Here is a 26,921-nt window from a genome sequence, read left to right on the forward strand (position 1 = left end):
ATTTTTGCGTGATCGATGGTTTGAAACTACCAAAAGCCATCCTTTATTCCTATAGGATCGGTAAATCACGGTCATAGTTCTCCAGGAAAATAAGAACACTGATTTCATGAATCGGTGAGCTCCTACAAGTCATTGTGTAGATGGCACGGACGTTTATAAATCTCTAGGATTCCCCAATTCCCGAGAAATCGAACTACTTGACTTACAACTCAGATGGATTGATTAATCCGAAGTGATTCTTCTTCTTATAATCCCCCCATATTCCTGGGAAATTTAAGGGTGGCGCTGAAATCACATCCTCTATCTTTAAACCGTTTGAGGACAGTGCGGGTGAGCATCGGTGAGCCGCATATTTTTTAAAATTAATTATATTATTTATTATATTTATTAATATTAATTATTATTAATTATATTTATTAATTATATTTATTTTGTAACGGTTATTTTAGATGATTTCCTATGATTTTGTGGATAATTTTTTTAAAAGTTTATTATCGACGAATATAATACAAATATGGTACGTAAAAGTGGATTCGCTTGCCTCACGATCCCGAAACGCAAAAAAAAAAATCGCGCTTTCAATGGGGTAATAGCAAAATTAATGGTCACATATGTAAAGAAAATCACTAGGAAAAAAGAAGGAATTTTTCGCCTCCGTCTAGACGATCCACGATTCCAGATTAACCTTCCCTGACGCTCCTCACTAGGGAATGGAAGAGTCTAATCCAAGAGAAATGTAAGATATTTTTTTCTGGAAATGCTAGGATTCGATTCCCTCCTCACTCTTCTATTTTTGTTTATTTTAATACCGATAGTGATATTAACGACGTGATACTACCGTATCCATCACTGTCTAGTGAAACGATAACAATCTTAGCCGTTGAAAAGTATGGTTAATTAACTACTCATCATAACCATGTGCGGCTCTACATGTGATTGCGGTGTACGTCGAAGAATCTGTGAATTAGTCTCGGAAAATGAGAAGAACACTCTCGACACTTCTAAAATGGTCGACATAATCCTTGAGCCATGGCTGTATCTCGTCGCAGCTAGGTTCATTCTTGTTTATAAGCATATTTTGATGGTTTTTTTTTCCAAAACTGCAAAATTTTGGAGGAACACAGGGAACTGTGGGGCAATATTTAGGATAAAGGTTCCGCTATTTGGAAAATAATGAAATGAACGAGCTTAGTAAATATAAATAAATAAAATGCAACAAATACATCAACTACTAATAAGGAATAAATACAATACAATACAACACATTGGCTTAAAGGCATCACCCCACGAATCTGAGGTGGTAGGGATTTCAGGTGTGGAGAGTTCCTATACGGGATCGTAGATTACGGAGAGGATAGTGATTCCGTCCATTTATTCCTGATTCCCGTAAAAAAACGGCCCGAAAGATGCGGCGCGTGCACAGGGCTGGCGCGCTCCAATCGAATTCGTTGTAGAAAATAGCGCGCCGGAACGCTCGAAGGAATATCTTCCGGACCGTTTTTTACGCCAATTAGGAAGAAATGGACGGAATCACCCCCTCTTCATAATCTACGATCCCGTATACGAATATTCCACCTGAATAAATCCGTACCACCTCAGATTCGTGGGCTGATGCCTTTAAGGGACCCTACCCTGGTCTATACTTCCGCCTTAGTCGCCGCAGCGACACAGCGCCAAAAGTATGATATGCGGGAAATGTTGTGGGAGATTTTTACGCCTTCATGTTGAGACGATAGCGATTCTGTACCTTTATCTGGATCAAAGGATCAATCTAAGGGGAGAAAACCATTGTTTCTATTACTTATAGGCAAAGATACATTACAGTACTACTTTAAAAACTCGAAAAACTCTGTTTAATGACATTTAAGCGCAGCAGTTAAGCGGTTTTAGTGATCGGAAAGCTCCGGATTATCCGTTGTGGTTGCGGTTAAAAAAATAAGTAAATCGGATTAGGCGACGCACGACCTCATGGCAACGTTTTCGATCTCTCCACGTGCTCAGAGGCAGCATTCTAGGAACTTTTCAATGTTTTCTGGATCTTTTCAACGGGGTACAAAGGTTAGAGGACATACACAGATTAGAGGTAACAAAATAAAGCCGAAAACCTCCTTATCGATCTAAGAATCAAGTAGATCAAGAGTGTACCGACTGATCAGTTCACCCACACAAATCAATATATTTGATCAGCACCCTGATCACTTATAATCAACAGCGTTTCTTGATTTGAAGGCTGTTTTTCTTCATAGCTCCTCACTGTGATACTTTCAAATTACCGTACCGAGCACTATCTCTCGCTAAGAAGAACACTATATCCGGAAAATATAAATAAATATAAAAAATATAAATAGAAAATAAAAAAAAAGTGTAAAGATAAAATATCCGGAAATTTTTTCTCTTCGATCCATAGGGAATCATAGAATTTCTCAATGATTACGAAAAAAAAAGTGAGAAAACCTAGAGAATAAATAGTAGGAGAGTATGTAGTTGCGCGGGGGTCGCTTAGAGAAGGATTTTTCTCTTTTCTTCCATAAAAGTACTATAAAACTACTTGAAGATATGCTTCTTCTCCTATATTTTTAATACAATAATATTTGTTTTATGTTTCACCTATGGATCTTTTCAAATCTTCAAAAAATGTGAAAGCCTAGAGAATAAATAGTAGGAAAGTAGTTAGGCGGGGGTGGCGCTTAGAAAAGAATTTTCTCTTAAAACTAATATGAACTGTTACTGTAGCTTTTTCTAGCATTCTTTAAAAAGTACGTGCAAAAGTTTGTTTATCAATGAAGCTGAAGAGGAATGAAAACAAAAACAAAACAAAAAAGAGAGAGAGATCTATATTTCCTCGTGGGAATTCCGAACAGCTTGATGTCAAGCACGCACGTGGCGTGGTCGATTTCATTGACGCATTTATTCGAAACATCAAAGCATCGAAGCGACCATCGAATTCATCAGGGATTCATTCCGCACAAAAATCGACCACTTAATCGATCCTGGTTGTGTGGCCGTGTGCCACACGACATCCCGACACAGCCGTGTTTCTCTTTATAATCTTCTTTAAAACTCTTAAAACCATCCGTGTGGAACCATCTTTTTTCCCGCATTGAGAAGAAGAATTTATCGATCGAAGCCTTCTCCAGCTATCTTTTCCCTTATAGGTCTTCTCCCTTTTAGGATCTTTGTACATTTTTTTTGGATTCTTCCTAGTTATTACCCTGCTAATGGTAGTGGCTTGTCCTATAGCTTCTCCCGGTAAATATTAGCCTATTATTAGTGTTCTTATTATTATTATTATTATTTACTGCAATTTTATTGGTAAATATCTATCCCCATGGTAATATAATATGGTTAGAAATAGTTTAGGAGGGTTCATAATTGAGTAACCTTCGTTATTTCCTAGTATTCCTAGTATATTGTGCTTATTGTTCGTTTTTTTTTTTCGAAAAATAAATAAAAAAATAAAATAAGAAAGTTTCTAGGACAATTTGAAATTAAAAAAAAGTTTTAAGACAACAAGATTTTGTAAGAAAAAGTTGGGTTTGACCTTCCGTAGGTTCTTCCCGTTTAAAAAAAATCCAAGACGATCTAATCGAAACCATAATAGAGGGTTTTGTTGAATAACTGTTGTTAGTTTGCAGTTTCTGGCCCGAAATATATATGGTTAGGAATTGAAACAACAGAACGTTGTTAGAAATTCTTCCCGAAAAAATCTTCCCGTATGTTGTCCGAATTGATCGATCAATCGATGATCTACGAATGCGATCATTGTTGCATGAATGGATGAGAACAAATTTCAGATCATAGCGGGGCTATGAAATCCCGAAAAACTCTCCCAAGACGTTCCGACACGCTTGTGGATGTTCTATATGTGCTAATCAAAGTTTTTTTTCTGGTTTTATTTCGTGGACGACGTGCTTGCTGCCTCGTTGTAAATAACCGCCGAAGAAATTCGCATCGAACGATGATTTCGCACGTAGAAACGGTGCGAAGAGGCGATAGTTTATCTACTTCCACGATCTTTCGGTCAAAGAAATCATTCGCGACGCGACGCGACGAAAGCGACCACCCATAGCTTACCTTTGCCGCTTTGCTTCTTTAAATTCTAAAAAACCGAAAAAAAAAAACTGGGAAAAATCCCAGAAAAAAATGTGGAAAAATCAGCTGTTAATTCTCTTATCTTTCTCGCCGTGTCGCCGTGTTATCTCTTTCTTTCTCTTGACAGTCGTTAATGGAATTCCTCTCTCCGTGCTTTGCCTGCTGTAGATTCTAGAAATTTCTATTTGTATTATTTTATGAATTTTAAATTTATTACTACATATACTTACTAGCAGTATGTACCTACTTATTACTTTCATTTTTTACATATTTTTTTTTGTTTTTAGTATGAGGATTGTGCCGATTCTTTTGGATACTTCACGACGTTTAATTTGTGTTACAAGAATGGCTTCGAATAAGGTGGGATTTTTTTTTTGGAAATTTATTTTTATTTTTCTATTTTATTTATGATTTATTTATTATTTCTCTATTTTTCCCCCTGTTTTTCAGAATATCTGTTAAATTTCCTAAATTTCCAAAAATTTTACAGGTTCTCACCAAAGAGACCATTAATCCACAAGTAATAACTATGCAATATGCTGTTCGTGGTCCAATAGTGATTCGTGCTGTTGAATTGGAGAAAGAACTTGCTCAGGTCATTTCTATCATCCTTTTTTTTATTTTTTCATGGCCTATTTATTATATACATCTACCTATTTATAATTGGGAATTTAAGAGACATTTCTCTCCCCGGTTCTAGCCTTTTTCTTCTCTTTCTGATTCTTTCTAGCCTTTTTCTTCTCTTTTTGATTTTATTTCATTCATTTCTATCATCCTCTTTTTCATCATCTTTTTCATGATCTCTTTTTAAGTGCATCTGCCTAATTGTAATATTCTATTTAAGAGAGATTCATTTCTCCCCGTTCCAGCCTTTTTCTTCTCTCTTTGACCCATAATTCCATTTTTATACCGTAATCCATATTTAAGGGAGCTAACAAACCTTTCAAGAGTGTGATTAAAGCTAACATTGGTGATGCTCATGCTATGGGTCAAAAGCCTATCACATATATCAGACAGGTTTGCGATTTTTTTTTCTCTTTTTTTCTGTTTATCCCCTCATTTCTGTTGATTCGTTGAGTTTCTCAGCAACTTTTGATCCTCTGAAATATCCCTTTTTTTCCTTTCCAGGTGATTTCTTGTGCAGCAAATCCGTCGCTAATAGAATCCGGGAATTTCCCAGCTGATGTCGTTGAACGGGCAAAGGTACGGTGATAATATTTATCTGGAGGTTCTTTTTTTCAATATTATTTATCTGGAGACAGTTTTTTTTCTGGATGTGGAAGTTGTTGTTAGACACGTGTGCACACTATGCAGGTATGATATGATCCATAGAACGATTACAACGGTAGCGGGAGCTCTAAATCAAGCCGAAACCTATGTGGTTTTGTCTGAGTTTACACTCAGAGCATCTGAGCTCACGCTTAGTTCTGACTGGAGTAAATTTACTGCGCTATAATTCGGAATGTACGACTTTCCAATGAACATCGGCATAGTAAGATGTCGTATTGATTTTTGATGAGCTGTACACGAGCTCATTGATTGAGTTTAATGGATAAATTTTCGGGAAGATGCTTTCTTCAAAGCCTGAATTGGGCGTATTGGATTTATAATTCACTTCGTGGATCTCCCCACCGACTAAACAGAACAAAGCCTACCTTTTCCTAACTTCTAACTTCCTAACCTAATCCACAAATCCCGACCTCAAAGGAATGAAAAGAAAAGAAGAAGAGGTTTTTTTTTCTCGTCGTGGAAATTTCCTCCAGCTCGATAAACACGCAAGTGGTCGAAAATATTGATGGATTCATTTATAACATCAAAGCACACCACCACTGGTCCCATTGGGCCTGATTCAACACAAAAATCCACCACTTAATCGATGTCCTGGACGTGTGGATGCATCCTCACTGCCACAAAGTCTTTTTCTTTTCTTTTCTTTTTTTTCTTTTTTTCTTCTTTTTTCTTTTTTTCTTCAAAGTTTCTTTTTTTTCGATTTAGCTTACAATTTAAACGAACAAATCTCTCCACAAATCAACTCAACAAACAAACTCAAAGAGAGTGTAGACAATCGAAATATTCGATTCTAAATGAACCTCGGCATAGTAAGGTGTCGTATGGATTTTTGATGACCTGTACACTAGTTCATTAATCGATTTTATTGGCTATCTTTCCGGATCAGGAAGGATCTTAGAAATCTTGGAAATAGCTGGAAGATGGTCCACATGAATTCATTAGTCGATTTTATTGGCTATCGAGGTTCGGATCCGCCCCAGTGTTCACCAAGTCCCCCATCCCTCCGGGGTCCGGATAAATTGGTGCCGGACTTGTCTGGGAGGATAAAAACACTGACTTGACCCATCAGCTGCGCCCCGCAAGTCATTGTACAGGCCAGTTACTCGTCCACGTAAACCTCAAACGATTCAGAATTGAAGTGAACGTGGTGGCGCGGGTCCCAAGCGGATTGATCAACGCCAGAAACTTTATCCTTTATCGCTATTGGGTATCGTCTTTAAAAAATCATCTTATTCATGGTCTGAACAGGGTGATTGGATGATTCTAAACCCAGAATCTAAGCGAACAAATCTTTCCACAACTAAACAGACAAACTCTAAGCCTACGTTTTTCAACCATTCAGGACTACAACGAATGCCGTGGATTGAGGGACTCAGTAGTGAAAAATAACAATTTTTTTTAAATAATAAAAAGTGGTGACCAATAAAATGGCCACCTCTTGGCTTGGAGGCGCTTAGCGGGGACCGCTGATCAATCGATCACAAGAGCGAATGATTCGAATGTCTCATTCAAATCACTGGAGCCAATCGAGCGATATGGCGCCATTTCCCGCGTAATCGAGAACATTCTTCCTTCCGATTCCTATTGCCTCCTAAGAGATTTATTATTTTATATTTATTCCCGAAAATTAATCCGCTATAGTTAGTTTAAGTCCTCCATGATTCTCCATGGAGAACTTTTCGTCGCTAGGAGGCTGAATTGGTGCTAGGCGACCATCGCTGCTCTCCTATGGATTTGTTTATAACTTATTTTATTGGAATATGAATTATGAGTGTAGGAGGGAAAAGTTCATGGCATAATATCCCAATTTTACTGATCGAATAAGTCATGGGCATGGAAATCATGGAAATTTTCCTTTTTTTTGAGTTGAACTGATCTAAGTTTACGAATGTTTTCACATTTCATATTTTATATTTATTTCATATTATGTATGTTTATATTTATATCATATTTATATATATTTTTATTTTTATTTATTTCATAAATATTCGCGAATTTTTTTTTTACTTAGAAATGTCCCAAGTACTGCACCGTATGTACAGGCGAGGGAAAACTGAGAGCCGACCGCACCTCTCGCACCTCGTTCCTCCCCTATCATCAGGATTTCGTGGCAGGATATAGAATCTGTCCTGAAAACCGCTCGACCTATTTATTTGCTTTAATGCAGCGGTTAGGGGTTCCGCCACCTGCACGATCGATCGGAGGTTCGAATCCGCCCTGGTCCCAACCAAGCCCTTCATCCCTCCGGGGTCCGGATAAATTGGTACCAGACTCTCTGGGAGGATGGAAACACTGACTTGACCCATCGGCTGGGCCTCTTAGGTTATTGTATGGGACAGTTTCGTGTTCGTAAAGCAGGAGTTAATATATCCGAAAGCTTCTGGAAACTATCCTTTAGTTTCAGGATGTCATGAAACCTTCAGGGGTTGACCATAGGTGCTACTTTTCTGTGAATCATAGCTACTACTTTTTTTTTAACTAAGGTTTCATTAATTTTGCTGTTAATTTAATTTAATTTTTAGTATTATTTTAATATTATTATTTTTTATTTAGTATTATTTTAATATTGCCCATGTTCGTCTGTCTTTGAATCTCGGGATGTTGAAACGTAGTTTTAAATTGATTTTCGTTGTTGTTTAATAAAGACGATCAATACCAATCTTGGCTACAGCTCAAGAAAATCAATTTAAAATTATTTTAATAATTTCTGTGAAATATTTTATCCAGGCACTGTATTTTCCTTCAGCTTCTTCTTGGCGGATGCGGTGGTGGTAGTGCTGGTGCATATAGTCAAAGTACTGGTATCGATATAATCAGGAAACATGTTGCTGAATATATTACGGTAGGTTCCGAAAATAGACGGTGATACACACACACACACATTTTCTTTGATAACGATGATCTGTTCCTGATTTTTTCTTCTTTGTATTAGAAACGTGATGGTTTCCCGTGTGATCCTGAAAATGTTGTACTATCCGGTGGTGCTTCCGAATCGATTCGAAATGTACTGAAAATGTTCATACATCATGATGGCAGCAAAAAAGTCGGTGTAATGATCCCTATACCTCAATATCCGTTATATTCAGCAAGTACAGAAGAATTTGGTCTTGGACAAGTGAGTCCCCTTCCTGAATTGATCGCATCGATTTCTGCAATTCGAATTTTTTTTAACCATATTTTTTTCTTAGGTTGGCTATTATCTTAATGAAGAAAAGAACTGGAGCCTGGAGGAAAGCGAATTAGAACGAGCCTATCAGGAAAGTTTGAAAAAATTCGACACACAAGTCCTTTGTGTAATCAATCCGGGAAATCCTACTGGTCAGGTGCTGTGATTTTAGATTTTTACCTTACTTTTACATTATTTTCGTCCATTCTTATTTCATCCTCGTTTAAAATACGATTTTAGGTGCTTTCACGTGAAAATATTGAAAGTATCATAAAATTTGCTCATCGACATAATCTTTTCTTGATGGCAGATGAAGTGTATCAGGTGAGAAATGACTTTATTTACTTTTTTTTTAAAAATAATTTATTCGTTTTTTTGTTTGTCTATCGATTTTTTCCTGACTTAGGATAACGTCTATGCTGAAGGTTCCAAATTCCATTCATTTAAGAAAGTTATTAATGAGATGGGTGCACCGTATAACAAGTAAGTTTACAGTTCTTACCGTAATTGTTGTTTAAAGGCACCACCCCCGCGAATCTGAGGTGGCACGGATTTCAGGTGGAGTATTCGTATACGGGATCGTAGATTATGGAGACGGGGGTGATTCCGTCCATTTCTTCCTAAATGCCATAAAAAAAAACGCGGCCGAGAAGATGCGGCGCGTGCGCGCGGCTGGCGCGCTCTAATCAAACTCGTTATAGAAAGCAGAGCGCCGGAACGCTCGAAGCCGTATCATCCGGGCCGTTTTTTACGGGAATTAGGAAGAAATGGACGGAATCACCCACCGCTCCAAAGTCTCCCATCCCGTACACGAATAATCCACCGGAAATCCGTATCACCTCAGATGCCTCAGGGGTGATGCCTTTACGTTTAGCAACGATCGTTTCGCTGTATTCGTTGTGGTGATTTTAAACACTTGTATTTCTTCCTCAGAATCCATCCATCGTGTGGATTTTTTTTTTAAACTAGGTTTCGTTTTTTTTTTTCGTGTTAACTGAATGATGAATTACGACTTTGCATCTAATTCCTAGTAGGGAAGCGAAAGAAGCATGAATTCATCCCTAGGACTACCTATCTTATCCTATTTTTATTTTTATTTTTTCTTTTCCTCAATTAGTTACGAGGCAGCATGTCAACTTCTTAAAAAAGACATTGCATCAGGTGACATAAAATTATGTCATATCATGTGACAATCAAAAAGTAACATAAGTCTACATGAATCAGACATTCCGACTGCTTCTGCATTCGATTTTTGTACAGATTTGTACGAACTAGCACGTAGTGGTTACGGTAACAGTTGACAGGCATAATTTGTAATTTAAGATTTTTAAGTTTTTTTTTACTAAAGTGTATAAGACTTTAGTAAGATCGCAGAGGTTAAATTCGAATATTCGAATATTTTATCGAACTCCAATCAATGTACTGGTCGATAATAGGACCATATTTGAACATAGTGAAAAAAATCGACTACTCAACAATGCTTTTTCTGAATGGGGCCAGCTACTCGCTTCGATTGATCGAATATTCGGATGCTGAATCGACACAGTTTATTGATCAACTGAAACAAACATTGATCTCCCTGTGATTCCTCTCAGAAAAGGATAAATTTACTCACGGGAATCCTTGAAACAACACAAATCCGCTTTTTTTTTCTTTTGAGACTCACCGAAAACGTCTGAACAAGCAATTTTTTGGATGTTTATTTGTTTATTTACATACGTACGAAGGGCGAGCTTTGAAAGGAACAACGGTCAAACCATTGTGCCAAAACTATCAAACAAATTATTGAAAAATAGCCTACAAAACGGATGGACAAGCAAAAAAAACACCGAGCAGAAAACCGGCGGGCATTTTTGTGCAATCAATAATATCGACTGCTGTCAATTTCGATGCGTATCGTGGGCAAAGGAGAAATACTTTTTTATTTACTTATCTGTTCATTATTTTACTTATTGTAGTATTATTTATTATATAATCTGAAAAAAAAACAAATAATAATATGATAATAAATGAAATAAGAAGTGGTCGTTCCGAACTATGATGAACTATCGTAGCTTTTTATTGATTCACTTAAACTCTGGCCAAGATTGCTATTGATTTTTTTGTTGACAGCTTTGGCGTTATTCGCCTTCGTTAATGCCTGGAAAAAATCAAATCCATCAGTGGTTCGTCCTCTCAGGCGCCTCATCACTCCACAGAAAGCATTCAAACGATAGGCGAATTCAAACGAGTGATTTCTCAGTGATTTCCCTCATTTCCTAGAGTTAGGTGGATAGATAATGTTGAATATGAATGTTGTGCCTCCGCTGCCTTCTCTCAGTCTCCAGAATACCACAATATATGAGTCCATTTTCGTAGAAGTTATAGAGAACGAGTTGAGGATAATGAACCTTCTTTCCCTTATGAAACTTTTTTTTATTATTTAACTTATCGATTTATTTCATCCAAGAAGTTTTTTCGTTGCCAGGGAATTTCTCGACTGTCTAGCCATGTCCATGTTATTGATTTGATCTAGATTATGTGAATTAAATGCGAAGAGTTAAAATTTATTCAACATACACTTTTTGATCATTCCTTATGCTTCGCATTTTTTGTATTAGTAAGAAGGAAAAAACTTAGAAAAAAAAACGAGAGAAAACGGGAAAAAGAAAGAAGAACGAAGGAAAAATAAATGCAAAGAGCTGTAGCTTAGGACAAAAATGTAAATTAGGGGTATATATTTTATATATATTCGTTTTTATCTTATTTCATTTATTTATTTGTTTATTTTTATTTGCTATTCGTGTATGGGAAAACTTGAGGACGCTCCCGTAACTGATAATTTTTTTTCTGAACATATTGCTGGCACTACTATGTAGTTGTCTGGATGTTTCATAATATTTTATTTATTTCCGATTTTTTCCGATATTTTTCCGGTACTTTTCCGGTACTTTTCCGGTACTTTTTGTTTTTTTTTCTCCAGAAAAAAAGCGATTTTACAGGATGGAATTAGCGTCATTCCACTCAGTATCGAAAGGATATATGGGTGAATGCGGTATGCGTGGTGGATACGTGGAATTTTTCAATCTTGATCCAGAAGTCTACGTACTCTTCAAGAAGATGATTTCTGCTAAACTTTGTTCCACGGTTCTTGGTCAGGTAAGTCATTTGTGTTTAATAAATTGTTATTTGTCGCAAATACGTGCTTATTCTGAGTTTTTCCTCTTTTTCTCCTATTTTTTCCCTCTCTTCTCTACCTTAGATGATATTTTTCTTATCTTATTTTTTTCAGATGGTAATGGATACCGTTGTGAAACCACCAAGTCCTGGCGAACCGTCTTATGATCTGTGGTTAAAGGTTTGTTTATGGGTTCTTTTATTTGATAAACAATGGAAATTGATGTATTTGTGAATGGTAGAGAAGGTATGGAAGGTAGCGACACAATTGGACAATTGGATTTCGCTATGCATGATCGCATTATGTTCGAGAACCCCTTGTAGACTTCATGCGAAGGTCCTGCAACGAAATTTGGATGTCTTCGGTAGCTTCTTCCCACGTTGCCGTTCATAGTTCCAAAGAAGCGTAGACTTCTATTTTGGATGGCTAAAAACTTTCCTTTTCTTTAATTTTTTCTTGCGAGAATCGCAGATAAAAAATTTTATGGTTCTTTTTTCGTACGGGGACTTTCGTGGATCCGGGATGCCTTTGGGTAGTTCTCGAATAATTTTTGGGAACGTTAGGGATGAGGTGGTTGTATCACTGGCTGATGTTCATTGCTGGAAAAAATAAATGATTACCAACAACTGTTCGGGGGGACAAAACCTCTGGAAAGACGTGCAAAACTCCTCGAATTTGCCTAAACTTACAAAAGTGACTTTTAGAGTTACAGATAAAGGCAAAAATACAAAATAACTATACTGTGGATCTCGGCACGAATTTTTAACATGATGTATGCCAGATGGAGAATGTCCTATCGAGAATATTGTGTCTTTTCAGGAAAAAACAGCAGTCCTTGATTCACTCAAACAACGGGCAACACTTGTCAAAGAAGCCTACGGAAGCATAGAAGGAATAAGTTGTAACGAAGTACAAGGAGCGATGTATGCATTCCCACGGCTTGAGCTACCACAGAGAGCCATTGATAAAGCCAGAGTAAGTTTTATTTTTCCTGGATGTATCGATTCGTTTCGTATTTTCTCCCCCTTTTCTCATCCCGTAAGAAATTTAAAGTTTAATAAGATAGGAATGAAAAGTGGAAATTTCCCAGTCCCTACAAAAAAAAACAAGGTATTGCGCTTGAGTTCCCGAGGAGTTACAGTCAAATCCTTGAATCCTTACGTCCAGCAAAATTCCATGAAAATTTTTTACATCGCTCAGAAATACACAAAGATGATTTATTCGCTCGCATGATTTTTTTTTTCTGGAACGTTGAGACCGAGAAATGTTTATGCATTTTATGTTTGTTCAAAAGGCATTTCTCAAACTTTCTGTGCTTAGTTTATTCAGTTTTTTTCTCAAGAAAAATAACAGATTATAAAATTCAAGATTCATAATTACGTAGTCGAAACTTTTGGATTTGTGGTGCAATTTTGCGTAACGAGTTACTCCTAAAGTTCGGATGTATTTTAGTCGTGTTTATCATAGCCACAAGTGCTTTCGTTGCATTCGACAAATATACATTAGAAGTTTTTTCATCGTTGCTTTTTTATTATTATTTATTATTATTTTTTTTTATTAAATTTGGTTGAGAAATTTCACGACTTCGAATGAAGTTAGGTAGGAAGTGTCCATGTGTCTAATGCGGATGCACGCACAAAAATCCTGCATTTTTAACTGGATTGGGTTTTTCTCCTTGTACTGGGCAGCAATTCAATTTCTCTCCAATTTTCTTTTTGGTTCTACTCACTTAAAATTTCCACCTTTTTTGATCTTTCAAGATATACATGGATTTTTTTTTTCAGTCGCTTAATCAAACTCCTGACTTTTTCTACGCGATGCAGTTGCTTGAAGCTACTGGTGTTTGCATAGTGCCTGGAAGTGGATTCGGACAAAAGGAAGGCACCTATCATTTCAGGTTAGTCGATTCCATTTTTTTTTTCTCACGCTCATCAGAACATAAGATTGAGAGCGATAGTCAGTCAACTGCCGTACTGGCGGTAGCATCGGATTTACGCATCGTCTGCGCCGAATGTGTTTAATCGGATCACCGCGACGCATCTGCCACAAAATCCTCTGCGTCACTGCTTAACACACTCTCGCTCGTGACTCTGTTCTGCGCGAATCGATAGCGCGTCGCTCTCAATTGTTTGAACAGATCCGGCAGCGACACTGTAGCCATTTATGCAGAATAATCGACAGGAGAGGGTAGTTGGAGAGGTCAGGGTGCTTCAACACTGCTCTAATCGAACTGGACTCAGGGCGCCGAAAAAATCTTTGCTAGGGCGCAAAAACCGTTCCAGACTTGTTCCTCTTTTTCAGGTCGAGTACAGTTCGATTAGAGGCTGCCCCCACCCACCTAATTCCCTCAAAATCGAATAATTTGTACTAATTGATTAATTGGCTTGATTTTTTTCTTTGAATATTCCACCGCAAACTTTTTCTTCGGTGCATTTTGATCACTAATATTCCTTAGTATGGATTCAAAAAAAAGGATTGGATTCAAAATTCGAAAAAGTAGGATGAAATCGTGCTTGAGGCGCTGCTTCTGGCACTATAAACACTTTTTTACACTGCACAAGTCACCGACACTACGAGTTATAGTCGGGTGAAAACGACGTGAAGCTCGAAAGTTCGATATAGTTGCGTAAGCGGTTGCAGTCGAAGCGGTGCGGTGGAGTGTAGCGGTTAGGATCGATGGGGGCCTTTACTAACAGCCACTCATCGCTGCAGTTCACAACGGTCCCACCTTGATTCGGACCGTTGGGCCGACCGCGTCGCTCCGAGCGCAGTCACTTGCGTAACTGCACCTAGTTTCATGTCTTTCTAACCCGACCATGCGTAGTTACAGTCGTCATCGAACGAATTCAACCGTGTTGACGCGACGCGTCCGCGACGGAGGCGGACAATGCCGGACCTCTTTTTGAACTCACCCTCTGATCTTCGGCGAGATTTAACTGCGCTGATGTCTATGTTCTTTGGGACACCAGTGTCCACCTTTATCGCTTATCACCTACCTTTTTGAATGCGTACAATGGCTACCATTAGCTTTTTTTTAAATTAAATTTATTTTCCTTATTTTCAGGACAACAATACTTCCACAACCGGAATTAATGAAGGAAATGTTGAATCGATTCAAATCATTTCACACCAAATTCCTCTTAGAGTACAAATAGTGCTGAGTGCTGATCACCTTAACTTTTAATACATACATGTATTTTTTCCCCCTTGTAAGTTTTAGTGTTCTATTAGGAATTAAGGATTAGCTGTGAGCATGTGTAGGTCTTCTTACCCTGTGAATTTTGTTTGCACTAACCTGCCAATCTCCTCCGGTGATATGTCTGGTACTGAATGGAAAAAAAAACGAAAACAAAGAATGAAGATTTTATTCGATTCTCTTGACACAACTATTTTTTTTCATTAAGATGCTACAAAAGCAAAATGTTAAATAGTTTTACTAGTACATATAAGTCATTAATTTGTTGGGAATGTTTTAGCGGGCAGCGCGGAAAGACGTTTAAAGTAACTAATGATATGTAGCTGTAGTTATTCATTGTTCAGAATAGGACAAAACTAGCGAAAACGAGAAATAAAAACAATATCCACATGTGGCGTAAAATCAGATCAGATCAAATCAGATCAGATCAACACGATCGATTAAGTAAATGAAATACCAGATTTGAAAAGTGGAAAAATGATTGGAACAAGCAAAAATAGCGACACTAGACTGAGAAACAAAAAATAGAAAAAAGAAGAAAAATCTCAACTCGACTTGGCAAATGTGCGAAAATATGTAATTTCACGTAAAGTGTGAGAAATTTTCGATTGAAGCGTTTTCTTGTTGTTGTTGTTGAATAAGTATAGGCACGACACACCGGAAGAAATTTTGAGGGTTGTTCAGAATACGCATTGAAAAAGCGGGGTAGAAAAAAAAATTGTGAAGAAAAATCGCCGTGCTTATGGTTAACAATTCGCACAATATGAAGAAGTTGATGGTAAATCAGCATCCAGACTCACTCCTCGGCAATCTGAAAAAAATATAAAAATAAAAAATATAAAAAGAATAAACAATCCTAAAAATATGTGATATAAAAAGATAAAAAATATGAAAAAAAGAAAATCTTGTTTCGACTTAGCAGATGTGCGTTGAGTTCACTAAAGAAGGTAAAGAAGAAAAAACTCTATATGTGGATTCTAGGTCCCATAATTAGGCATACAGTAAGTGCTAAGATCCAAAATTCTGTTTTTTTTTTTTGTTGAATTAATATTACATTTCTTAGCTCTCTAAACTTAAAAACAAATCATGTGACTCGAAAAAGAAGAAATCTGTGTTCTTTAAGGCAGAAAAATGATTAATTACATACGTTCACCCGGTCAAAAATATGAAAAGTGCGATGAAATAAAGCTAAGGTAAAGCTAAAGTACATTACTTTAATAAAGCTAAAGTAGCTAAAGGGAAAGTATTTCCAGCATACCTTTTCTGTATTGAATTAAATAAATAAATAAATAAATAATGCTAGCAGATGCAACAGACATACACAGTATGTCCTAAAATTGTTCTTATCCATTTGAAATGAGCACCTACTTTACTAAATTTATTTTTATTTTTTTTTCTTTTTATTTTTAATAACCGGAAACAAGGACTTCGAGAACGCTGCTATCAACGATTTACTCCTTATTACTGGTTTGCCGTATATTTTTGTGGAATTAAATGCTTTTTCGATGCTGCTTACCGGGATCGTTTATATTGTTTTGAAATATCGATTGATTATTATTGATTTCCAACAAATCTCCGTGTGAACTCTGACCCCTCTACGAACGGATACCTCTTAGGTAACAACCTCATGTCGTTTTCTAGTTCCATAGGTTTTCCTCAACCTAATACTGTTATCTTCGTAGAGTAAATAGAAGGGGTAAATAAATAGTAAATAAAATTAATAGAGCGAAGTAAAAACAAAATAGACCCCAGTTCTAATAGTAGATCTCTTCTTTTTTTGAACTTTTAAATGTGTTTCTTTATATTATGTTATTATTTATATTTTTTAATGTTTTTTTTTTTCGTCTCACCGTCAAAACATTAAAATATTAGCTAAATACTTGACAATGGGCTACCTTTAATCATGTACGGTGAAGTGTGGAACGTGAACATATTTCATATTCATATAGGAAAAGGAAAACCAGAAGAAGGTGTAGAAGTTTTTTTTTTTTCGTATTATAAACTGTATAATAAATTATTAGTATTAGATATATAAGAAAAAATCTTAAAAAAATAACCATATATTAGAAAAAATAGTAAATAGTTGTAAAGTAGTAAATAGTTACTGGATATTATTAGGAATTAATAGTAATCTCTTAGCTGTACTACTGAGATAAGTGAATTTATAGCCGTCCACTTTTCTGCTACTTGCCCTCTCCATCCGTTAAGGGTCCACATTTCAGGATTTTTCTTTCCACGGCTCTCTTTTCACCCTATTAATGCTGTGGCGTTATACGGAAATTTGAAATTTAGATTCGATTCGAATATAAATGGGTGAGATGGGAGAATGGGAGAAAATACGGAATGTGTTTAATTAAATCCCCGATTTGCACTCTCTTTCTATTCTCGTTTTTTTCCTTCCTATTTTTTTCCTTTTTCCTTCCTTCGTTCGATAATTGATTTGTGAGTTTGATAGTAGCCTTATTAATGAGTATTTTAGAGTGAAATTATGTAAATATTTACCAGAAAGAGGAAGTCCAGACGTTTCTACGCTTTGTTGTATTCGTTGCATAACCAAGTCGAGTAGACAATCAACCGCACGTTCCACGTTCGTCGACGTACACGCAGACGTTTCGAAATACGGTAAACTGGGGAAAAATTAGCGATTAGCTGGATTTTTTTCTACGGATTGAACGTTAAGCAGAAGAAATGTAGGGAAAGTATGTTCCGCATGCTTCTGGACATCCAGAAATCGCGAAATTTAATTTACCGCTTCTGAAATAACGTGCAAAACCGGGCAGCTCCGGACAACACTCACCCCAATTGATCGGCCAACTGTTTCGCACGTGCCGTACTAACTTGACGTCTATTTTCCAAATCCGCTTTATTCCCACATATTATAATGTCTGGAGCTTCACAGTATGCGTGGACCTGAATTTTATTCTCTTTTTTTTTCGGAATTTCAGTATAAATACGTAAGAGAAGCGAGACGCCTGCGAGAAAATCCAGAAGTAATTCCAGAGCTACTCGATCTTCTTCTCAGGACCTCAGCATAGGGTTTTTTTTTCTTTTCGGGCATAGGGCTGCCCGCTGAGCCGCCAAAGCGAGCGCCTGTGCGGCTCTGAACTCTGCGGGCAGCCTTATGCCCGAAAAGTAAAAAAAAAGCCCTTACGCTCAGGTCCTGAGACGAAGTTCGAGTATTTGAATAGTCATTCAAAGTAGTCAGTAGTCAATTTGCTCAGTTCCGCAAAAGCATTCTGTGCCGTGGGTCCTGAGCAGAATCCCGTCGGTACTGTATACCGGCAAACCTCCATTCAGAGGGTGCATTTAATGGTCACATCCGTTCCATTGAAGTCTTCAAGAATAAACAATCAAATTGCAACGGTGAACTTACTTTAAGTTGTGACAACCAATCCCTGATATTCAGGAACGATTGTTCGTTGGTGATGTCGAAAATCAGAATGAAACCCATTGCATCGCGGAAAAATGCCGTCGTCAAGCTGCGAAATCTGAAAATTATCTTTTTTAATGAAGCACAAATATGTACATGTAATAATAAGTAAATATGAACAAAAAACATAGTAATAAATAATACTATAACATGATAATATAATAACAAATAATATAATATAAATATAATACATGCAATAAATAAATAAATAAATAAATAAATAAATAAATATACATAATAATGTACACGATATGCTATGTGTATTTCAGTGAAGTGAACTTTTCCTTCTTCATCCTTTTTCTGTGTCTTTTTTCTTTTTCTTCATCTTTTTCTTTTCACTTTTTTTCGTTTCATTGATTACAGCGCGAAGTCTCCTATTATATTTCAATTATTATTATTATATTTATTATTATTTGTTCTTCGAATTATGTTTATTATTATTTCTTTTTCGAAAAAAAAATCCTGGCTGAAAGTTGTAATTTTGCAAAATCCTGCAAATATTTCTTCCCAGGACTTCTTTTAACAAAATTGTTAAGAATTCACTTTTTGCACGCTCCGGAAGACACTATAGCAATCCTGGGAAATCTCTCTATAGAATTCCAAAATGAAAAGTGCAACGAATTCGAAACAAACGTTTTCAAGCGAATAGGGATTTCGTCGGCGGGGGAAAGTTTTTTGCTTCGTGGCCGTCAGAGAGCTGTCAATTTGCTGCCACTACGGGCTTCGAAGGACAAGACACGCTGCCATCCATCCATTAGGGGCTCTTTCGAGCTTTTCCTTCATCAGAATTGACGTCTACGGCGGGAAGAAAATAGTTCCGACTAATTCCGATGAGAAGACCTGAACCAGATCTCCACTGGTCTACGGTAGAAATTCCACGTTCTATAAGAGAGAGCAAGCGGAGACAAGTCCAAACTTCCATCTTTCCATCTTCCATGGAAATATTAGGAGGTAATTTTTTTGCGGCGGCAGAATTTAATTTCAAATAAATTGAATCTCTGCGACTGAACTTTTCTGGATAGTGAATAAATCGTTCAGAGTGCTCTTAACAGCTTATCTACACCAAATTCCTAGTAACTCATCTAAAAATCACCCACTGAGAGGGCGCATTGAGGAAAGATGTAGAGATTTAAGAGGTTTAGTACCAGCAAACTTATGGATAACTGTATAATTAAAACGAAGAGGGTGAAAAAAGACACATACACACAGAAAATGAAAAAAACATCCAAATATAAGTACAAAGAAAAGAATGCAAGAAGATTTTTTGCACCCGAACCCTTAGAGACAAATTTGAAAAAAGGAGGTGAAAGGAAAACCATTTCACAAGCATTTCATTTTATTTCATGATCGGTACCGAGTGTTAAGAATTTTATTCGTCGCGTAAGACGATCAGTCGAATCCTCGTGGTCAAATCGATCCTTGTAGAGATATTTAGAATTTTTCTAGAGTGCACTTTCTTGTGATTTTCGTTATGACGCTTAATAAACTATCCCAAGAATTCTGCTTGCCATTAAAGTGGAGCCAAAATCGAAAATTCTGCCAAAATCATTAATTCGCTCTGAAATCCACGAAAGTGCGCAGTATCCTAAGGGAAAAACGAAGAATTGATTTAATTGCACAGATTATTCCGAGAAATGATGTCTGAGGTGGATTCAGCTGGGAAATTCGAAAGTAATTTTTTGAAGAATTTTCAGGATTGAAAATTTTTTTTGAGGAACAAACTGAAGCCCAAATAACTTTTTTATACTACATTCTTGATCAACGAAAAGACTGTGAGACTCAAGGAAATGTTTGTGTTTTTCTGGAATCCCTAAGAGCCATTATTATTAAGTTGTGATCCGGTGGAAGACTCCCAGCAAAAGATAAAGACACGAAATCTTCCGATTCAGTAAAATGGAGTCAATTTGCTGGATTTGCACATAAATCAATCAAGAGTTACTTGCAAAAATGGACTAAAAAAACTTTAAGATCGAAAAAGGAACCTCAGGAACAAAATTTTCAATGTCTTGCAGAGATCTCTGCTGAGATAATCGTGAAACTAATGTTTCGGAAGGCCGACGGCACAACAATATGGATAACGGTCATTTTTCAGTAGTTTCTGAGGTAGACGTTGAAAGATAACGCTGATTAATCAACTTTCAACTTGCATATTTATTTGTTTACTTATATATTTATTTATCTATTTATTTATTTATTGAGAATAGCGAAGGTAGACGCTCACGCTGAACGCGTAGAGGGCAATCCAGTAGATGAGAAGGAAACACGTAAGAGGAGAAAAAAGGAATTTTGAGAAAAAAAATAAATAATAAGAAAAAAATAATAACACAATAAAATAAATGATAAGAAAAAGAAAGTATAAGAAAAAAGGCAAAATGTGATTGATATTCTACATCTAACGTATTTGTGTGCTGCAGGTTTTTTTTTTTGCAATTTTTTCTCCCAATTGAAAACAACCTCTCCACGTACACTTTACAGATTTACTACAGATTTACTTTTAAAATACTCCCTACTCGAAATGTTGAGCACAAAATCAGAAAAGAATAATTTTCGACACAAAATTTTCTTTCAAAATTCGAAAAAAATAATAATAAAATGAACTCTACAAAAATATTTGTGTATTTTTCCGTCAAATTTTATGACTGTATATGCTAGAGGGGTTTCACGTATTAGATTGGATGCTACGTATTAGATTGATGCATAAGTAATGATGTTTTTTCTCTAAATTTAATTTCGCGCTCAGGAAAAAGGAATTTAGGAATATTGGCCGCGACATTTCAGATAGAATTTAATTCTCTACCGGATACTTTTTTTGAACTTTATGTTAATTTCCTCTAGAAATTTTTTAGACCAATATTTAGGTGCGCTATGATTACAAATTATTACGAACGTATGATTTGTTCTAGTTTTTCGATGAAATAGCATCATATTCCGATAATCCTTGCAAATCCTTGTAACTATGTAAAGTATGACATCATCCAAGGTCATTTTTGAAACTGCTGCTGATGCACGGTCAATGCTTTTCATGGAAATTTTCAATGGATAACTCGGATGACTACTAATGACGTGCATTTGCGTGTTTTCCCGTTTCCCAAATTTCACCTTCTTTGGGCTTGGAATCCAATAATCCTAAAAATGCTGCTTTTCCACTCTGTCGAAGTCATTGTCGCCATTCGAATGCTAATTGGATTGCACTTTCACATTTTCCGAGTTTATTTCGATGAACAAAGCATTAAATTGCCAAAGGCGCCCTTTTCTATCGTTCCAAATGGCAAATTACATTCGAACCGAGACGAGGAGGAGGAGGACGAGGAGGAGGAGGTAACTGATCTTGCATTGACGCTGATGGTGGCAAGGAAAAGATGCTGTGAACATTAGCCTTGAGGATTATTACTCAAGCTAAACATATGAGTGACATGAGTTGTCATCTAGTGCCTAAATGTGCTCATGGAACAAGGAACAGAAAGACTATTTTTTCAGCGGACCCAATTTTTTCAAATTAAGGTTAAAATCTGAAAAAACCCCGGCTTGAAAACCTTTGGATTCATTTTGGCTCCACACGAAAAACCCTCAAATGAATCTTAAAGGTGGATGCATTTCTCGATTCCACGGGAACTCTTGCCATATCTCGGATTGGGCTCTTCCGATCCGAATAATTCATTCGAATCATTCATTCTCATAATCGATCGATCAGAGGCCACCATTAGGCTTCTCCAATCCGAGATGACCACTTTATTGTAGTTGCTATGTTAGTGGTTTGAAAATTACAGTATTAAATTAGAAAAAAATTAAATTTTAAATTAGAATCAAAAAATTAAAATCAGAGTTCTCTGTTCAGCTGCAGAGAGATTTGATCGCTTAGAATGTGAATTGAATCGCTCATTTCAGGATCTGAAAAAGACGATTTGAGACGAAACGTTGTCCAATAAAATCGATTAATCAACTCGTGTACAGCTCGTCAAAAATCAATACAACATCTTACCAGGCCGGTGTTCATTGAAAATCAAACATTTCGATTCTCCACTAACTCTTTTCGAGGAAAAACAAAAGTTTGGGGATTTACGAAGCGTGCAATGAATAATCCATATAAGAATTTCGTTTGGTAATGGAAATTTTCACAGTTTTGAATTTTTTCTCTTCTCAATTTTTTTCTCAATATTTTCCTCAAAAGTGGAAGTAATGAGAATCTTATAAGCATGATTCCCTTTCACTGGAAAAGACACAAGAAAATTTCAGCGCAACGCCACTGAAAGAAATGGCCAATCAGTGTTCCAGCAAGGAAAAAAAGTTCCCTGAAACGTCTGGCTTTTCCGTCTTTTCTAGTTTGCAACACTTTTCAGAAGCCCCAAAAGGAATTCGTTTCAGGATTCGTTGGAATTTTACCACAAGATGCGATGAGGCACACGAAATTCTTAAACATAAACTTTTCTTCATGCTTATCGATGCATCCCCTGCAAGTTCGTTCTGTTCCGACCACAAAAATCCTTCAAAATCGAGGATTTTCTTGGCAGAATGTCTTTAATGGCAGTTTTTAATTTATAGATGAAAATATAGTAGCATTGTATAAAATGTGACCTTACTATGCTTTGGCGGTTGTAGCGCAGTTGTAAAAAGGTTTAGCAACCGTACAATTTTTTGAAACCGTCTAAATCCAATCTCCCCTTTTGTCTCTTATCGGCGAATTAAAGAGAAAATGAATTGAAAATGAAGTAGGGAAAGGAATTGAGTTTTTTTTGTTTTAAGGCATGCAGCTCTTCACTTGCACCAGCACTTTGTTTATGTTGTTGTTTACTTTTGTCGAAAAGGGCACAGAAGTTTCTCCGTTTCGATTTTTTCGTTTTAGTTTTATTTTGACTGTGAATGTGGATAAATAAAAAGAGCATGGAACTTAAATCAATTTTTTTTTGTAAATATATAAAAATAAATAAATAAATAAAAGTTATAATTATAAATTATAAGATTTATAGGAAATTTGAAGATATTGCACGAGATTTCTGACGTTATCAGATGGAACTCGGATAGAAAAATCCTGAAGCGAAGGGAACAAAACCAAATGCTCAATCAGAATGATTTACTTTAAAGGAGAAAAGTGCAGGGAAGAAAAAAAACCTCCATCGAGGAAAAAAAACCTCATCAGATGCAAGCAATCTGCAGACTGGCTGCAGACACAGTCAGATACAAAGTTTCTGTGGATTGAATGAGAGAAAGAGAGTTGAAAAAAGGGAATTTGTAAAGAAAAAATAAATAAAATCCGGTACCTTTCCTGACCAGCTGTATCCCATAATTGTAACAAAACCCGTTGTCCACGTCCACCAAATCCACCACGAGCACTTTTATAAACCTATAAATAAATGTACTCCGGAGAATTTCGTCGATTTCCATAGTTTTCCCCTTATCTTTAGCCTTATTAAGTGTGTGTGCGTAAACACTGGCCAGCTACTGGCTGCTGGAGAATAACGGATGCCAAGGAGACGGACGTGGTGCGACGGGGGAATCGATAACGTTGCCGCGAATAATTTCATATGTTAATGGACCAATAAAATTTAATAATTCTATTCCAGGAATAATTCCAGACCTTAATGGACTAGTCTAAGGCCTTAGCATATCCACTCCCCTCTAGCTAAGTTGATTCTTAAATACTAAAAGAAATACGCGCCGGATTTTGGCACAAGGATTTCGGATTCGAGAAAGGAAAGCTGTGTGTTACGTAGAAGGTGAAATACACAACATCATATTTTTATTATATATTTATATTTATTTATTGATGTAATGATTATTTATTTTTATTTATTTATTGATATAAACTTCTTTGTAAATAAATTTTATTGTAATTTATTTTAAAATAGTTTTCAGACCAAAAATTTTGTATTTTAATAGATTAAATTATAGATACCTATCATAAATGAATAAACGGAAAAAATAAAAGAAGTCACTTTGCCCGATGACTAAAAAGCTCCCTCCTCCGAGTGAGTGGAGTGGACGAATATCGTCGATCTCAAAAATGAAATTTGACCCTTCAATTAAAAAAAACCCCGTAGAAATGGCGGGTGTGAATATTCGCAAAACCGAAAAAAATCTAGAATCTAGAAGTTTCTATTGGAATCGATGTACATATCCTGTGCGTGGAGTTTTATAAATGTTCTCTTTTTTCTCACAAAAAGAAAAAAATTGTCCAGTTGCAAATGGGAAATAATTAAACGCACGTTGTAAGAGTTCTTTTTTTGGTTTTTTTTCGTTTTGGTTTCCAAAAATATTTTACAATTCTAGAAATAATAGGATGTTTTAGTGAACGTAAAGGTGTTGTAAAGGTGAATAAAAGCCGATAGATGGATAATTTCCTGGACAAGGACTCTTTCAAAATTGATATCCTTTAGCTGTACAGAAAATTAATGAGTAACGATTTTTTTCTTTCGAAACACCAAAATTCTGATGGCCATCTTTTTTTCTTTTCTTTTTTTTCTCTTTTCTAACGTCATCACAGCCATTTTCGCATAATTACACGGTCGGGAATAATTTCTCCTGAATCCTGAAGCATTAACCAGTCTTCAAGCACATGACATTACTTGAGCATACTTTTGGATAACCACTGGTTAGCGGAAAAACCTGGTTAGCCCACATTTTTATGGATACAAAATAATATTCAATGCATTTCAATAGAGCAGCTTACTGTGTTTTTCTCAAAAGAATTCTTCCACGAGAAATTTTTGAATGTTTTAGTTTATTGCAATCTATTATAGGATAAAAGAACGAAGCCACATTGTTTCCAAAACTAAAAATAAAATATCTAAACTAACTAGAAATTCAGGATAAAAATGGGAATTATCAGTAGAATCATGGAAGTAATCAATTGAAAAGGATTTTCAGTTGAAGAGAAAAAAAAATGGAAAAGTGGAAAATTATGGTGACATTTTTGTAAACCTTTAACATATTATTATTTCCAGTGGTTCAAGGTCTGGTATCCTGAATGATCGTAGAATCGGATATTTCTTCTTCTTAGAATTATTAGTAGTAAAGAAGACAATTTTCTGGGAGTCACGAGCAAACTGCGTTATAACAATGTGGAATTCAATTTGTCCAACTTAACAAGGTGAGGGAAATTCAATATTTCGGGGGGAATTTTTGCAGGAGAAAGATGGTCAGCCGGTTATCTATGTATTCGCTCGGGTAGCAACCTCTCTCCTCTTCTCTAATGGCAAAAAAAAAACCCCGAAAGGTTCTGTTTCGTTCCCGCAGTGCCGCCGGAAAAATGACGATTATTGAATGGTTGGGACCTCCCGAAGTCTTTATTTTTGATGTTGAGTAGAAATTATGGACATCTTTTTTATGTAAATCGCCAAATATTCCGATTCAATAACAATAACATTACAAAATTCTCAAACTCTTACCACTTTTTTCTCCTTGAAATCGATTCCTACGGTGGATATGAATTGTCCGGTGAAAGTGTTGTCAGTGTATCGATGCTATAAAATAAAATAATTTTCTACCGTAAAAAACACATTTATGGAAGATCGTTAAACGATGAGAAAAATGATCGAGAAAGAAAGAAAAATTCACCAAAAACGAGGTCTTTCCCACTCCAGAATCACCGAGGGCGAGAAATTTTATGAGGTAGTCGTAGTCGCCCATCGAAGGCAACCGTCCGCCGTTCGTCCTATCGTCCTACCGTCCACCGCTACGGGCTCTTCTAGCTGGCTGGCTGGCTGGCTGGCTAGCTTGCTTGCTTCACCACCCACCCCTCTGGGCAGCGTGCGTCCGTCCGTCCGTCCGCACGCCGTCCGAGAATCGATTTCCACCCTTCTGCACACACACACACACACCAAGATAATTCGTCACGCCACGCCTTCATAAATGGAAGCGGACCGACGACGTGAAGGGACATCTGCCCATTGCTTAAGAATATCGTCACAGTGAGATGGTATTCTGATGATGATGGAAGTCCCGAGGGGTCAACGTGATCGATCCTGAGACACCTGGGATACCAATTCACAGAAAGGATGAGTGGATTGCGATCACAAGCGAACCGGCCCCCGTATCAAGAAAAACAAAGAAAAATTGCGAAACTGAGCGTTTATTTTTCGTTTTCTCTCGAAAAAATAATGTACATATTACAAACTCACGGCATAGCACAAAAATAAAATAAAATACATCTACAAATAAAAAAGAAGAATAAAAGACAAATCCTGTCCTCTAAAATTGAGAATAATGACAGTGTCTAATGATAAACAGCCATGTGATGGTAATTGTGGAGAGTATACAAAGAAAAATTGCAATTTTGAGGGTGCCTTTTTCGTTTTCTCTCAGAAAAAAAATAATAATATACATATTATAATAAGATCAATCACAGGATTAACTCTATTAGTTGGTATGAAAAAAAAATTTGAAGGGAATAAATGAACAACTTCCTAGAAATAAAAAAAGACGAAATACTGTCGTAGTATCGTCCATCCTCAACTGTCCCCGAATTTTGTCGGCGTACTGAACACGTATGTAGCTTTTTATTGACTGCAGGATCTGTGGCGGGTTGATTTGATCTACGGGAAAGGGCCCCTGTAGAAACCCTTGTGACTTGTACTTATGCTACGTGGTGGTCTGT

At 36.5% G+C, this 26,921-nt stretch overlaps 2 protein-coding genes across 2 annotated transcripts; one reads left to right on the forward strand and one right to left on the reverse strand.

Moving 5' to 3' along the window:
- Positions 1-916: 916 nt before the first annotated feature.
- On the forward strand, positions 917-14,860 carry RB195_007983 (uncharacterized protein; the record flags this gene model as incomplete). Its single annotated transcript, XM_064181918.1, has 15 exons — positions 917-1,053; positions 4,380-4,452; positions 4,583-4,687; positions 5,020-5,109; positions 5,221-5,295; positions 8,129-8,224; positions 8,315-8,497; positions 8,571-8,705; positions 8,789-8,872; positions 8,955-9,031; positions 11,530-11,686; positions 11,820-11,885; positions 12,525-12,680; positions 13,490-13,602; positions 14,770-14,860. 15 exons carry the CDS (start codon positions 917-919, stop codon positions 14,858-14,860), a joined length of 1,638 nt encoding a protein of 545 aa, XP_064038671.1.
- Positions 14,861-15,647: 787 nt separating this feature from the next.
- Positions 15,648-25,954, reverse strand: RB195_007984 (uncharacterized protein; the record flags this gene model as incomplete). The annotated part of the gene is made up of 7 exons (XM_064181919.1): positions 15,648-15,712; positions 17,404-17,528; positions 17,699-17,811; positions 18,275-18,389; positions 23,587-23,669; positions 25,714-25,788; positions 25,883-25,954. The coding sequence occupies 7 exons, from the start codon at positions 25,952-25,954 to the stop codon at positions 15,648-15,650; spliced, it is 648 nt and encodes a 215-aa protein (XP_064038672.1).
- Positions 25,955-26,921: the final 967 nt, after the last annotated feature.

The sequence above is a fragment of the Necator americanus genome, chromosome I, assembly GCF_031761385.1.
Source record: "Necator americanus strain Aroian chromosome I, whole genome shotgun sequence".
NCBI lineage: Eukaryota > Metazoa > Nematoda > Chromadorea > Rhabditida > Ancylostomatidae > Necator > Necator americanus.